We start from the raw sequence: 14,168 nt of genomic DNA, 5'->3' as shown, positions 1-14,168 counted from the left end.
TGGGCACCCACAAGGAACCACACAAACCACCAGAGGACCACGTGTGAAGGAGCAAAGGAACATCACACAGGAGGGAGCAACTGGACTGGCAGGAACAGAGAACACAGAGGGATGAGCGGGAGGACACCTCCAGGACAAGAAGCCGGGGAGGTGGCAGACAACGGAGGACCCCAGGTGGAGAAGAGACAACTCCGGGTTTGCCACAGGGGCTCTCCCACATTTGGAAGATGAGGATGGCATGGTGACATGTAGGCACCATGCCACAGGTCCACAAGGCCACACACAATCTTTACCCCTGACAATGAGCGTGGCTGACGTCCTCTCCTGCCCACACACGCACGAGTACTCCCCAGCGTCCGCCATGGCTAGGTCACAGATCTGCAGCTCACACCTCATCCCCTCCTGCCTCAGGATGTGCCTGTCCCCATCTCTGAGGTTCTTAGGCCCCTTTCTCCACTCCACGGGGGCTGCCTTGCTCAGTTCACACCGCAGCGTGGCTGTGGCCCCTTCCACGGCCTCTTCATTCCTCAGACCCCCTGTGAACCTGGCTGGCAGGGCTGGGGATCAGAAAGAGAGGACCACAGTCACACCCTCTGAGCCCACAGAAGACACAGGACATGGTTGAAGAGAGAAGACAGGGAACCCATCTGAACGCGGCCGCTCCTGGGCATGCTGAGCACAGGCTGTGCGCTGCAGCTCCCACTGTCCAGCCCATTAGCATTGTGGCGGGGCCCCTGCTGAGGCATCCTCAGGCCTCATACTTTCTATAAACCAGGCTGGCAGGGCTAGAGGGACACAAACACCATGAGGCCCTCTGGAGACAGCGGGGGACACTCAGCAAGGCCACACTCCCACGCTGGAGGGAACCAGAAATTAACACACAGACACGTGGATGGGAAACAGTGCCCTGGGAGCAGAGAACAGACTGGCCACACCCACACGGAGAAAACGGAGGAGCGGAAATCCTAGCGAGGACCCAAAAATGATGGCAGACACGCAGTTCTACAGGCCCCACAAGATGGGGAGGTGCTCCAGGGCCCAAGACCAGCCTGGTGCTCAGTTACAGCACACCGCAGCCCTGGCCCCACGCTGTGGCTCCCTGGTTCATTGTTGCTTCATATTTTTTTCTTTTTCAGACAGGGTCTCAGGGTGTCACCCAGGCTGGAGGGCAGTGTTGCCATCACAGCTCACTGAAGCCTCAAACTTGTGGCTTCAACCAGTCCTCTCACTTCAGCCTCCTGAGCAGTTGAGACCACAGGTGCACAGCACCACACCCAGCTAATTTTTGTATTTTTTGTAGAGAGGGGGTCTCCCTGGGTCCTGGGTTGCCCAGGTCAGTCTGGAACTCTTGGGTTCAAGTGATCCTCCTGCCTCAGACTCCCAAAGCGCTAGGATTACAGGCATGAGCCACTGCAGCCGGTCAGGATCCTGATGGATAGCTGGAGGAAAAAGACACAAAATCCACTGCCTAAAAGTTTTCCACATAATCATCGAGGCTCCTGCTTCTCATCAGTTCCTGCTGCTCCTGCGACCAGAGCCCAGGGCAGTTGTGGGGTAAGGAGCCTGCTGCTGGGAGGGAGAAGAGTGCGCCTTCCACCTTGACTGTCACTGTGTTAATGACACAGGCAGGGACCCCAGGTGGCAGGTGCCCTGGTGCATGGGTCCAGCAGATAAGAAACCACCAACTGAACACACGAAGGAGCCATCCAGCCAGGCACATAGAGATAGCCACGGATCACAGGGACAGACGAGGGCCACTGGGTCCTGTGCGTTGGGGCTGGGTGGCTTCCTAGCCCACCAGATGGAGACTGGGGCCTCAGAGTGCCCAGCTGCCCCCTGGAGGCCCCCAGGGGAACCTTGGCTCAGAGCATCCTCGGGGCTTCTGGGTCCAGTGGAAATGTCCAGCACGCAGGGCGCCCTCTCAGCAGGAACCAGAGCAGGCACCACAGGGCACCTATCGCCTGAAGCTCCCTCGGAAGTCGCCCACTTCTGGAAGCAACTGCCTCAGGCAGCCGGCAGGGGTCCACCCTGGTCATCTGTTCTTCAGCCACCGGTCTGAGGAGGATGCAGCTGAGCCCCCGGGCCCTGCGGTCTCTGTCTCTCCAAAATGCTACACAGCCATGACACAGAGCCTGAAGTCTATGGACCTTGTGGGTATCCTGGCGAGCCTGGTGATGTGGTGTGATGCCTCCGTGCCACGGATGCTGTGCTCTGTTGATGCCACTGGAGGAGCATGGCGGCCGGGCCTCCCACAAAGGTCTGCAACACCAGTGCCTGTGGCCGGAGCTACCTACTTCAGGCACTGGCGTCCAGACCCTGCCCCTCCACTGGCCTGAGGGATCCCTCCTTGCAGTGTGAGTGGAGCCCACCAGAGTCCTGGGTGAGAAAGCCCTTCAGCCAGGGAGTCCTTCCCTGCGCTGCCTTGAAGGTGCCCGGGCCCTCCCTCTGGGCAGGCTTTATCCCACATGCTTTCCCTGATGGAAGCGAGCACCTGCACACGCCACACCACACCATCAGCCACAAGGGACCATGGGCCACGGACACAGGGGGCCAGGCAAGTGGGGCTGTGCCCCTTCCGCTGAGAACACCAGTGGCTTGAGGCTAGAAGCCTCTCCTGGCTGTGACTGAGAGGTCCAGGGCCCAGGGTGAGTTCTGCAGCCTCACCTCCCTGGGGACCCAAACATGGCTGAAGTCCACTCCCACCACCTACTCACGAGGACACCCCGGATCTGCCACAGGCAGGCCACAGGGCTCCAGACGTCCAGTCCTCGTCAAAGCTCCCATCTCCAAAGCTCTTCGCCCCTTCCTCCAAATCACACAGCAGCTCTGCTTAGCTGTCATGTGACAGCCACTGTGGCTGCTCCTCCCAACAGTCACGCGTCATCTCCTCCCCACACCCACCCGTCACCCCTCCCCATGCACACCCGTGCATCACCCCCTCCCCACGTGGGCCCACGCGTCACCACCTCCCCACATCCACACGTCACCTCCCCACAGTCACCCCACCACCTCCTCCCCAGTCACTTGTCACCTCCTCCCCACACCCACGTGTCACCCGGTCCCCACAGTCACCCATCACCCCCTCCCCACGCCCACGCATCACCCCCTCCCCACAGTCATCCCACCACCTCCTCCCCACGCCCACGCATCACCCCCTCCCCACGCCCACCCGTCACCTCCTCCCCAGTCACCCGTCAACCCCTCCCCAGTCACCCATCACCCCCTCCCCACAGTTACCCGTCACCCCCTCCCCACACCCACCCATCAACCCCTCCCCACACCCACCCATCACCCCCTCCCCACGCACACCCGCGCATCACCCCCTCCCCACGTGCGCCCACGCATCACCGCCTCCCCACATCCACATATCACCTCCCCACAGTCACCCCACCACCCCCTCCCCACGCCCAGCCATCACCTCCTCCCCACAGTCACCCGTCACCCCCTCCCCAGTCACCCGTCACCCCCTCCCCACAGTCACCCGTCACCTCATCCTCACAGTGGACCCTCACCCCTGGCTGTGCCCACCAGCCCACCTGCACCCCCCACCCCCATCTGTGTTCTACTCCTGGTGCTCCTCCTGGGTGCCTTACTGCCTCCCTGGTGTTTACCCCACAGAAGACCTATGATCTCATCTTGTAATGACTTGGCTCTCCCTAGAGAAGATCTGTGATCTCAGTCTTCCAATGATTTGGTTCTCCCCACATCCTCTGTCTCTGCCTGTGACCCGGTAGGGCTGGGAGGGCCCTCTCTTCTCTGCTGTCTTCCTGTCCCTGAGTTGGGTCATGCACAGCAGGTGGGAAATCCCTACTGAAGGAATGAAGGAACCACACACAGAAAGACAAGGAGGGCCACAGCGCAGACATGGCACAGGGCAGGAATGTGCATACCGCTCAGACACAACCACCCGTGCATGTGGCCAGGGGCAGTCATTACCCTTCACAGTGAGCGTGGCGGAGGTCCTCTCCTCCCCACACACGCACGAGTACTCCCCAGCATCCACCACGGCCAGGCCACGGATCTGCAGCTCACACACGGCCCCGTCCTGCCTCAGGCTGTGTCTGTCCCCGTCTCTGAGGCTCTCACGCCCCTTCCTCCACTCCACAGGGGCCGCCTTGCTCAGCTCACACCGCAGCGTGGCTGTGGCCCCTTCTGTGGCCTCTTGGTGTCTCAGTCTTCCTATGAAGTGGGCAGGCATGGCTGGGGAGGGATGGACAGACAGATGCAGAAGAGGTCAGACACTGAGGAGCACCGGGGAACAGGCCATGGCGAGATGAGGATAAGACAACTCCCACAGGACATGCTCCAGGGTGCCTGGAGGGCAGGAGTCTGGCTAGAGATGCCGGGTTCTCCTGGTTCCTTCCACAGCCCAGAAAGCAGGAAGGGATTCTGTGGTGTGCTGGGAAGAGCATGGCACAGTCGGGGAGACTGGAATGGGACAGCAGACGTGAAGAACTGGACACCGACATGGCCCTGGACACACGGTCTCACCCCTGACAGTGAGCACGGCAGAGGTCCTCTGCTCCCCACACACACATGAGTACTCCCCGGCGTCCACCACGGCCAGGCCTCGGATCTGCAGCTCACATACAGCCCCGTCCTGCCTCAGGCTGTGTCTGTCCCCATCTCTAAGGGTCTCAGACCCCTTTCTCCACTCCACAGGGGCCGCCTTGCTCAGCTCACACCGCAGCGTGGCTGTGGTCCCTTCCGTGGCCTCCTTGTTCCTCAGTTTCCCAATGAACTGAGCAGGCAAAGCTGCAGGAGGGTCAGACAGACACAGAGGGCACCGTCTTTGCTCCCATGTCAGAGGTGGCATCACTGGGCCACATGGGTAGGGTGGACAGAGATGCTTACCTGTCACTGTGAGGGTGGCAGAAGTCGTCTGCTCCCCGAAGGAGCATGAGTACAGCCCACTATCCTGTGGCCGCAGGTCCCGGACCACCAGCTCCAGCACGGTGCCCTCCTGGCGTAGGCTGTATTTGTCACCTGACCTCAGGACACTGTCTCCGCAGCGCCACTCCACGGGTGCGGCCACAGACGACAGCACGCAGCGCAGTGTGGCAGCACCACCCTCCAGCACCTCCAGGTCCTTCAGGGCCTCCCGGAAGCGCACTGGCCGGGCTGCGGACAGGCATGGGCTCAGCTCACCCTCCCTGCTCTGAAGTCCACAAGGGGTCCCAGTAGGGGGTGGAGGGCTGGGGACATCGGCTGCAGGGTGCCGGCAGGCCCGCCTCCCCCTTCTCCTGTGGGGTCTTTGGCAAGGACCTCAGGACTTCTGGAAAGGGTCAGCTCTGAAGGTGAGGGGTAGAAAGGGTGAATCAAGCGGGAGAACAGACAGGCAGGTGTCAGGGACCTGTGCCCCCAGATTCACAGGTGGAAGCCCTAGCCCAGACCTCTGAGCGTGGCTGTGAACAATGGAAGTAAGGTCAAATGAGGTCTTGGTGGGCCCTAAGCCACCATGGCTGCACCTCCTAAAAAGGGAGATTAGGGCCAGGCACGGTGGCTCTTGCCTATAATCCCAGCACTTTGGGAGGCTGAGGTGGGCGGATCACCTGAGGTCAAGAGTTCAAGAACAGCCTGCCCAAGGAGAAACCCCATCTCTACTAAAAATACAAAAAATATTAGCTGGGTGTGGTGGCACATGCCTGTAGTCCCAGCTACTCAGGAGGCTGAGGCAGAAGAATCGCTTAAACCCAGGAGGCAGAGGTTGCAGTGAACCGAGATCATGCCACTGCACTCCGGCCTGGGTGACAGGGCGAAACTCCGACTCAAAAATAAGAAGGGAGATACCCACACAGTCGTGCAGAAGGATGGCCCTTCAGGAATGCAGAGGGTCTGCAGGGTGGCTCCTGCAGGGGCAGAGGCCAGAGGCCAGGGCAGGAGCCAAGCAGGCTGGACCAGGTGCCAGGAAACGCCAGGAAGCACATGGGGGCCGGGGGCACCCCAAACAGGATGCACGGGAGCCTGGGTCCTCCCGCTTCGGGCTCCCTGTGGGTGCACACACCCTGCCCTGAAGCTGGTGCAGCCTGACAAGAGAGCTGCAGGTGCCTGGCCCATGGCTGGGCTTCGGGCAGCTGGGGCTCACCATGCACCCTGACGATAGAGCTGCTACAGGCACCCTCAGCCTCACACTTGTAGCGTCCGCTGTCCTGCAGGGTGGCCCCAGTGATGATCAGCTGGGCCCGCTGGCCCTCGTGGCTCAGCTGGCACCGGGCGGACGGCCGCAGGGTCTTCCCGTCCTTCGTCCAGTGCACGGGGATGTCGCGGGTGCTGGTTTCGCATGCCAGGGTCAAGTCCTCACCCTCTGTGACCGTGGCATCTGCGAGCTCTCTGGAGAAGACGCTTGGCTTCTCTGGGGGGCAGAGAGAGAAGCAGGAGCATGTGGGATGCTGTCACACTGCCGCTGGAGGGGCTGATGGGGAAACCCTGGCTCTCGCTGTGAACCAGTGAACACCCTGGCTTGGCACCCGCCAGCCACCCTTGCACTGGGGCCATGCAGCAGGCTGTGCAGAGAGAAGGGCAGGCTCCCCACAATGACCCCATCACCTCCTCACCACAGCGAGGGGGCTCCTGCCCTGCGGGGGATACAGCCTGGCCCGGGCCACGCCAAGCACGGTTCTGCAAACCACGCCGATGAATTCATCCCCAAAGAGCCCAATTCAGCCTTCCGAGCTCCCCCACCCCACAGAAAGCCAATGGGGCCTTCTCTGTGAGCCCAGGGACACCAGGCACTTGGCTGAGCTATGTCCACCTCTCCACCTGGCTGCAGCCCTGAGCAACGTGGGCAACGCGGGCATGCGACCCACCAGTGACCCTCAGGGCAGCCGAGGCCCGCTGGTCACCCGCCTCAAAGTAGATGGTGCCGGAGTCCTTGAGCGCCAGTTGCCACAGTGTCAGTACGTGGTAGCCCCCGGGCTGGGCCTCGATCTCATTGAGTTCGTTCGTATGCAGGGGTGTCTTGTCCAGGAACCAGTGCACAGGCTCGTAGTTGGCAGGGGAGATCCGGCAACGGAAGGTGGCAGAGGAGCCTTCCTGCACATCCACGTCCTCCAGGTCCTCGATGATGTGCACCCGCCGGCCTGCAAAGGCACACACTGCTCAGGGGCCCCACACCGTCCAGGGCAGGCTCCCCAGGACAGAGCAAGGGACGGAACGCCAAAAACAGTAAGTGGGTCAGAGCTGAACGGTCCAAAGATAGTTGTTCGAGGGCCACTCGGAGCCCCGAGCCCACCTCTCTGCACCTCGGGAGTTCTTCTGCAAGGCTTGCTGGGCAAGTCCACAGCCTGCTGAGAACCAGGCCAGCACAGTCCTGCCCTCTTTCCAAGCTGTGTTCCCAGAAGCGGCCACTCCCAAACCTGCCAATGCGGCTGTGTGTGTCACTACAATTGTGCCATGAAATTAACTCTTCTAGTAACAGATCAAACAGGAGTGTGAAAAAAAATATGCCAGGTGCGGTGGCTCATGCCTGTAATCCCAGCACTTTGGGAGGCCGAGGCAGGCGGATCGTGAGGTCGGGAGATTGAGACCATCCTGGCCAACATGGTGAAACCCCGTCTCTACTAAAAATACAAAAAAATTAGCCAGGCGTGGTGGCACGTGCCTGTAATCCCAGCTGCTCAGGAGGCTGAGACAGGAGAATCGCTTGAATCCGGGCGGCGGAAGTTGCAGGGAGCCGAAGGCTCGCCATTGCACTCCAGCCTGGGCGACAGAGGAAGACTGTCTCAAAAAAAAGAAAGCTACAGTTGTGTTGAAATTTAAATCAAATGATTGGAAGATGGAAAATGTGAATTCCTAGAAATGAGGCTTTTTGGCTGTTGAATTGGGAATGGTAAGAGACAACCGCTTATGAATATCAAGACCGGCCCTGCATTCAGATTCCTACTGTGTACACAGTGCCCCGCAGGCATGACTCCACAGAAGCCAGCCCCGCCATGCACACAGACAAAAGCTCTCATCAGCCGATGGCGCACACGGAAACGGCTTGGCCTCCCTGACCAGGCCGGCCCACATCCTCATGTGTTAAACCTTTTTTTTTTTTTTTAAGATGGAGTCTCACTCTGTTGCTCAGGCTGGAGTGCAGTGGCGCGATCTCAGTTCACTGCAATCTCCGTCTCCCGGGTTCACACAATTCTTCTGCCTCAGCCTCCCAAGTAGCTGGGACTACAGGTGTGCGCCACCACACCCGGCTAATTTTTGTATTTTTAGTAGAGATGGGGTTTCACCATGTTAGCCAGGCTGGTCTTGAACTCCTAACCTTGTGATCCACTCACCTCGGCCTCTCAGAGTGCTGGGATTCCAGGCCTGAGCCACGGCCCCCCGCCATGTTAAACTTTTGTTATCTTATGACTCTCACTTTTGATGGCTTTTTTTTTCTTGAGACAGACTCTCGCACTGTGGTACTGTCGCCCAGGCTGGAGTGCTGTGGGGCAATCTCGGCTCACCGCCACCTCCTGGGTTCACACGTCTCCTGCCTCAGCCTCCCAAGAAGCTGGGATTACAGGGGCATACCACCACACTCGGCTAACTTTTTGTATTTTTAGTAGAGACAGGGTTCACTATGTTGGCCGGATGGTCTCAAACTCCTAGCCTCCCAAAGTGCTGGGATTACAGGCGCGAGCCTCTGCGCCACTTCTGATAGCTTTTAAAAACATTAACTACGGGGACCAAGTTGAGATCACGGAGCTTTACTGTGCTTTCACCAGGATCAGCAAATCCGCTGCAGAGGAAAAATCCTTAACAATCCCTGGTTTGTGTTACTCTGATGATCAAGGCTGGGCCTTTCATATACGGGACCCTGTGAACGCTCTGTGCTCAGACCCCAGTAGGGACCTGCAAACTCAGGTCCGGACACCAGCCCAGGACTCCAGAGCCAAGTGGAGGCTGTGGTGAGGGGGCTGGGCCTCGCCTGCCCTGATGCCAATGTGCCCCACGACCTTGCCCTGGCCATGGACCCACTAAAACTTCAGTTTTTTCTTTTTTTTTTTTTTTTGAGACAGAGTTTCGCTTGTTACCCAGCCTGGAGTGCAATGGTGCTCTCGGCTCACCGCAACCTCCGCCTCCTGGGTTCAGGCAATTCTCCTGCCTCAGCCTCCTGAGTAGCTGGGATTACAGGCAGGCGCCACCATACCCAGCTAATTTTTGTATTTTTAGTAGAGACGGGGTTTCACCATGTTGACCAGGATGGTCTCGATCTCTTGACCTCGTGATCCACCCGCCTCGGCCTCCCAAAGTGCTGGGATTACAGGCGTGAACCACCGCGCCCGGCCTAAAACTTCAGTTTTTTCTTATCTACAGTGTGGAGAGAAGGAGAGTTCTCACTCTGCCTGCCCCTCAACCATAGAGGCAAACAGTAAGATCAGAAAGTCACCTGCTAGGATCTGAGTGTCCCCTGGACACTCACGTTGAAACTTAACCCCAATGTGGCAACATAAAGAGGTGGGGCTTTTAAGAAGGGACTGGGTGAGTGGGCTCTGCCTCAGGAGTGGATTAATCCATTCACGGATCAATGGCTTAATGGGTTAAAGCGCTGTCATGGGAGGGTGGCTTTACAAGAAGAGAGAGGCCCGAGCTGGCACCCTCAGCCCCCTCCCCATGGGATGCCATGTGCCACCTCCCGGGGACTCTGCAGAGAGTCCCTGAAGCAAAAGGACCCTCACCAGATGTGGCCCTTGACCTTGGACTTCCCAGTCTCCAGAGCTGTAAGAAGTAAATTACTTTCCTTTATAAATGACACAGTTTCAGGTATTCTGTTGTAAGCAACAAGAGAAAGACTAAGTGCCAGTGTAACTCTCCATGACAACCCCAATGACCGTCAGTTCTTCCCTGGGGGCACCTGAGGCTGCCTGGCACGGCCGAGTCAGGCTGTCCCTCTGGGACAAGGGTGACAGGCCATATGTGTAGATACACGCAGAGCTCACCCATGGGGCCAGGCACCCGCGCACGTGGGAGAAACACACGCGGAAGTGAGGGCTGGCAGCTCGTTTACAGCTACGCTGGAGCCTCAGCGGTCACCCAGGGAGCGCCCCACTACCCTCGTGATAGGAAACCGAAGCTGGGCCTGCCCACCGCCAAGTCTCCAGTGCCATTCAAAGCCTGGGCCACACATACTCGGCTCCCTCACCTTGCACCAGGAGCCGGGCCTGGGTCCGGGCCTGGCTGATGTCGCAGGTGTAGGTGTCGCTGTCTGCCTTCTCCAGGGCGCTGATGGTGAGCCGCAGGGTCAGGCCCTCCTGGCTGAACTGGTGCTTCCCTGAGGCCCGAAGCTCCGAGGGGCCCTTGCGCCAGGTCACGGTGGCTGCGGGGCGCTCCGTCTTACATGTGAACACAGCTGTGCCTTTCTCCTCCACCTGCAGGTCAGCCAGCTCCTCTGTGAAGCGGTTTGCTTTTTCTGGGCAGGGAGATGGAAGCAGAATAGGTGGGGGGTGAGGCCCGCACAGACCCCGACCTGGCCCCGTTATCGTCCAGGCCTGGCTGCGGAAGCGCTGGGACCTGGGCAAGCCCTCCCAGCTGGGACAGAAGAGCTTGGGCTCCATGGGTGGGCCCTGCCCCGCCAGGGGAGCAAGGCCACTCCAGGGCCACGCATGGGGCTCCTGGCGGTGTTTACCTTCCACACGGACTCTGGCTGTGCTCCTGGAAGCCTCCACCTCACACGTGTACTCGCCCACGTCCTTAAGCGAGGCTCCACGGACAACCAGCGAGGCCATCGTGCCCTCAGAAACTACGTCATACTTCTGGCTCTTGCGGATGGCCTTCCCATCCTTCAGCCAGCGCACGGGGGTGCCCGCCCGTGACAGCTCACAGCGCAGCTCCACGTCCTCCCCTGGCGCCACCTGCTGGTCTTCCAGGGGCTTTGTGATGGCCACCGGCCTCTCTGAAGGGAGCAGAAACAGCTGCCCTTGAGGCCCAGCAAGGGCCATGGTGCCAGCCACAGATGACTGCAGACACAGCCCCAGGCACAGACCCAGCCAAAACCTCCCACCTCCACCAAGACCAGGACTGGGGCAAGGACAAGCGTTTGGGGACACTCGCTCTCTGGTGACTAAGACAACAGAACCTGCAACCCTCAAACTCTGGCACCTCCGCCCTCAGGAGCCTCACAGTCCTGGAATGCCAGTGTCCCCACTGTCACCAGCATGGGACCGGGAGGCGGGAAGATCAACCACCACAGAATTTTATCTGTTGGCATCTTTCAGGCCGACAACTTGGTGTGGCCGTGGTCAGCGTCCCAGGAGTGAGCCCCACCCTCTGAGCTGCACCACCAACCGGGCGCGTCAGGGGCGCAAACTCAGGCGCTGGCGGTGACATCAGCGGAGCCTGCGGCTGGGGCCTCGGACCGGTGCTGCCAGACTGGCCCATGAGCCCCAGCTCTGCGGAGCTACCGAGCACTCAGGGCACTCGGACCACTGATTGGACCTGAATCCAGGCCATCATCGGAGTTCAGAGTGTGGCCCCGCTGCCACCTCAGAACTGCCCCCAGCACCCAGCAGGTGCTCCAGGCCCCAAGGCTTCCAGGAGGGGAGCTGGGCCGCAGCGGAGGGAGGCAGGCCCCGAAAGCACCCCCAGTGGCTTCTGCAGCAGGGGAGCCCAGCTTGTGCACCCCTGGGGACAGGCCCAGGCTCCCCACCCCCCAGCCCGGGTGACAAGCCCCCGTCCGGCAGGCCGCGCCCACCTTTGACGATGAGTGAGGCTTTGGAGGTGAGGCCCCGCACAGAGAAGACCACCTCCCCGGCATCACTCGGCGCAGCCTCCCGGACCACCAGCATGTATTTTCGGCCCTGCCGTGTGGCCTTGAAGCGGCTGGAGCTGCCCACTGTCTTCCCGCTGACTGTCCATGTGGCCGGGTCGCTGGCGCTCTCATGAGACAGGACACACTCGAAGCTGCAGTCCTCCCCCTCCAGCACCTCTGTTGTCTTCAGCCTCTTGGTGATGCCCACGTGCAGATCTGCGGGCCATGGGAGACTGTCAGGCCAGCCAAGAGGATGGAACTGCCCTGAGCCAGACCTAGGGAGGGCCAGACCTAGGGAGGGCCAGACCCTGGGAGAGATCAGAGCTCACAGAGACCAGACCCCAGGAGGAGCCAGATCCCCCCGGTCCTTTAGAGGGACCAGACCCTGGGAGAGGCCAGGCCCCGAGGAGGAGGGTGGGACACTGCCTCAGCCAATGAGCAGACGCCCCTCTGCAGGAGCTGGCCGCACCCTGGCATCTGCGTAACCAACAGCTCTGAGCTCCAATCAGGGTGGCAGGGAGAGGAAGGACCTGCGGTGGCCACAGGGAGGAGAGGAGGCGCTGGACCCTGGACAAGGGGCTGCCAGGCAGGCTGGACCCAGCTCCAGGACAAACTCACCAGCCTCCTGCCCCTTCCCCATCTCATTACAAGACTCAGGGACCAGTCAGCAGGCCTGTTAAACCACCTGTCACCCATACCTAGATGTCACTGGGACTGGGATGGGGATTCCCAGTAATGGAGCCAGGAGAGTGGGCACACACAGGGGCCAGGTAGCTGCCCTGCAGTTGAGGGACCTGCCCCTGAGAAGTAGGCAGGCTCCAGGGCACACGTACCCCCAAGGCTGCAAGATTGGGTTTGGGGATGGCTCTACCCTGCCAGCCCTGTGGCCTTGGGGCCTTGCTGGGGCCCTGTGAAGGACAGAGATGTGGCCTACTCAAGGCCCCTGCCTGGCATCTCGGCTTCTGCCTGGTCATCCCCAGTGGTGCCCCCACACTGGCCTGGTGGCTTCCGTGCAGACACGGCCCCTGGTTCAGGGCAACATCCCTGGCTGTGCCCCTTGGGGCACACTGGGCAGGGAGAGCACAGCCTCCAACCCTGGCTCCAGGACTCATCACCCCCGGGTCCACCTTCCTGCACCTGGGCCTCACAGGACCACGTCAAGCCATGGTTCCCCAGGAGGTCCCCCTGGCCTTTCCAGCTCAGCAGAGCAGCCTCTCAACCTCAGAGAATGACGTGAGCCACCCAGGTAGTGGCCGGCCCCAGACCCACGCTCAGCACGCCCCACTTCCCGGAGCTCCACCATGCCCGCAGCCACACACCGTGCACGCTGACCCGGGCCTGGGTCTCCTCGGAGCCCACGTGGCAGGTGTACAGGCCGGCGTCCTCAGGGCTCAGGTCATGCACCACGAGCCCCCGAGTGCCCGCCGTGTGCAGGAAGTCATACTTGTCGCTGGGGCCCAGCTGCACACCGTCTTTGCGCCACACCACACGGGCCTCGGGGTCAGAGACCTCACACTCCAGGGCCAGGGTGCTGCGCTCCTCAGCAGACAGGTCGTCCAGCGCCTTCAGGAACACGACCGGCTTCGCTGCAGGAGGGGTGGGAGGGTGAGGGGAGCCCAGCGCCGTCCCATCCCTAGTGGGGGCCCCCGCAGGCTCGCCAGATGGCTCACCTCGGACCTCCAGGCGGGCAGAGGTGGACACCTTGCGGGAGGAGGCGCGCACTGTGCCCGCGTCGGCCCTCCGGACGCTCTTCAGCACCAGGCTGTGGCGCCGGCCCTCGTGGGAGATCTCGTGGAAGCTGTCGTTGTACAGGGGTGTCCCGTTGAGGGACCACTCGACCTCCTCGTCCTCATGGGACAGCTCACAGGAGAAGCTGGCCCGGCCCTCCTCCATGGCCTCCATGTCCTGCAGCGGCTCTGTCACTGCCACCTCCCGTGCTGCAAGGACACAGTGGGCCTCAGCGCCCACATCACCAGGCAACCCCTCCCCAAACCCTCTCGGTGGCCCCGTGCCCCTCATGCCCCACCTTCCACAGTGACCTCAGTGCTGCTGTGGGCACTGCCCGCCTGGCACCGGTAAACACCAGCATCGGCAGGCACCAGCCGGAGGATGCGCAGCTCGGCCATCTGACCCTCCAGGCTCATCTTGAACTTCTCAGAGGGAGACAGGGGCGTGTCATCCTTGTACCACTGCACAGCCTTGGGGGGCGGCCGGAAGTCGCAGGACAGGACCACGGACTGCAGCTCACGGCCCATCTTGGGCTCCAATGGCCGTGTGAGGACTACAGGAATGTCTGCAGGGAGTGGGGACAGGCTGGACCACAGGGCCACAGGAACCAATCACCCTATCCTGCCTGCCAAGCCCTGAGCCTACTTGCCTATGGCTCTGAATCGAGTCCTCCCCTGGCCCTGAGCTGCCGTGGGAAGTAGAAAATTTCCTTTTT

At 60.9% G+C, this 14,168-nt stretch overlaps 1 protein-coding gene across 50 annotated transcripts in view; it reads right to left on the bottom strand.

Annotated features, from left to right (window-relative positions):
• OBSCN (obscurin, cytoskeletal calmodulin and titin-interacting RhoGEF) overlaps positions 1-14,168 on the bottom strand; it is a 165,411-nt gene that overhangs the window by 81,129 nt on the left and 70,114 nt on the right. For 45 of the 50 annotated variants that reach the window (XM_078357091.1, XM_078357093.1, XM_078357100.1 and 42 more), the window contains 12 exons: positions 13,752-14,018; positions 13,396-13,662; positions 13,045-13,311; positions 11,669-11,941; positions 10,604-10,870; positions 10,121-10,387; positions 6,807-7,079; positions 6,086-6,352; positions 4,855-5,121; positions 4,492-4,755; positions 3,937-4,200; positions 294-557 (listed from right to left, as the gene is read on the bottom strand). In XM_078357091.1, coding sequence (XP_078213217.1) covers positions 294-557; positions 3,937-4,200; positions 4,492-4,755; positions 4,855-5,121; positions 6,086-6,352; positions 6,807-7,079; positions 10,121-10,387; positions 10,604-10,870; positions 11,669-11,941; positions 13,045-13,311; positions 13,396-13,662; positions 13,752-14,018 — 3,207 coding nt within the window. The remainder of the gene's footprint in view (positions 1-293; positions 558-3,936; positions 4,201-4,491; positions 4,756-4,854; positions 5,122-6,085; positions 6,353-6,806; positions 7,080-10,120; positions 10,388-10,603; positions 10,871-11,668; positions 11,942-13,044; positions 13,312-13,395; positions 13,663-13,751; positions 14,019-14,168) is intronic. The other 5 variants (XM_078357110.1, XM_078357130.1, XM_078357132.1 and 2 more) reach the window with 2 other exon arrangements.

This window comes from Callithrix jacchus, chromosome 19 (genome assembly GCF_049354715.1).
Source record: "Callithrix jacchus isolate 240 chromosome 19, calJac240_pri, whole genome shotgun sequence".
Classification (NCBI taxonomy): domain Eukaryota; kingdom Metazoa; phylum Chordata; class Mammalia; order Primates; family Cebidae; genus Callithrix; species Callithrix jacchus.
Note: the sequence above shows the minus strand (reverse complement) of the source record. Positions and strands in the feature narration are given on the sequence as shown.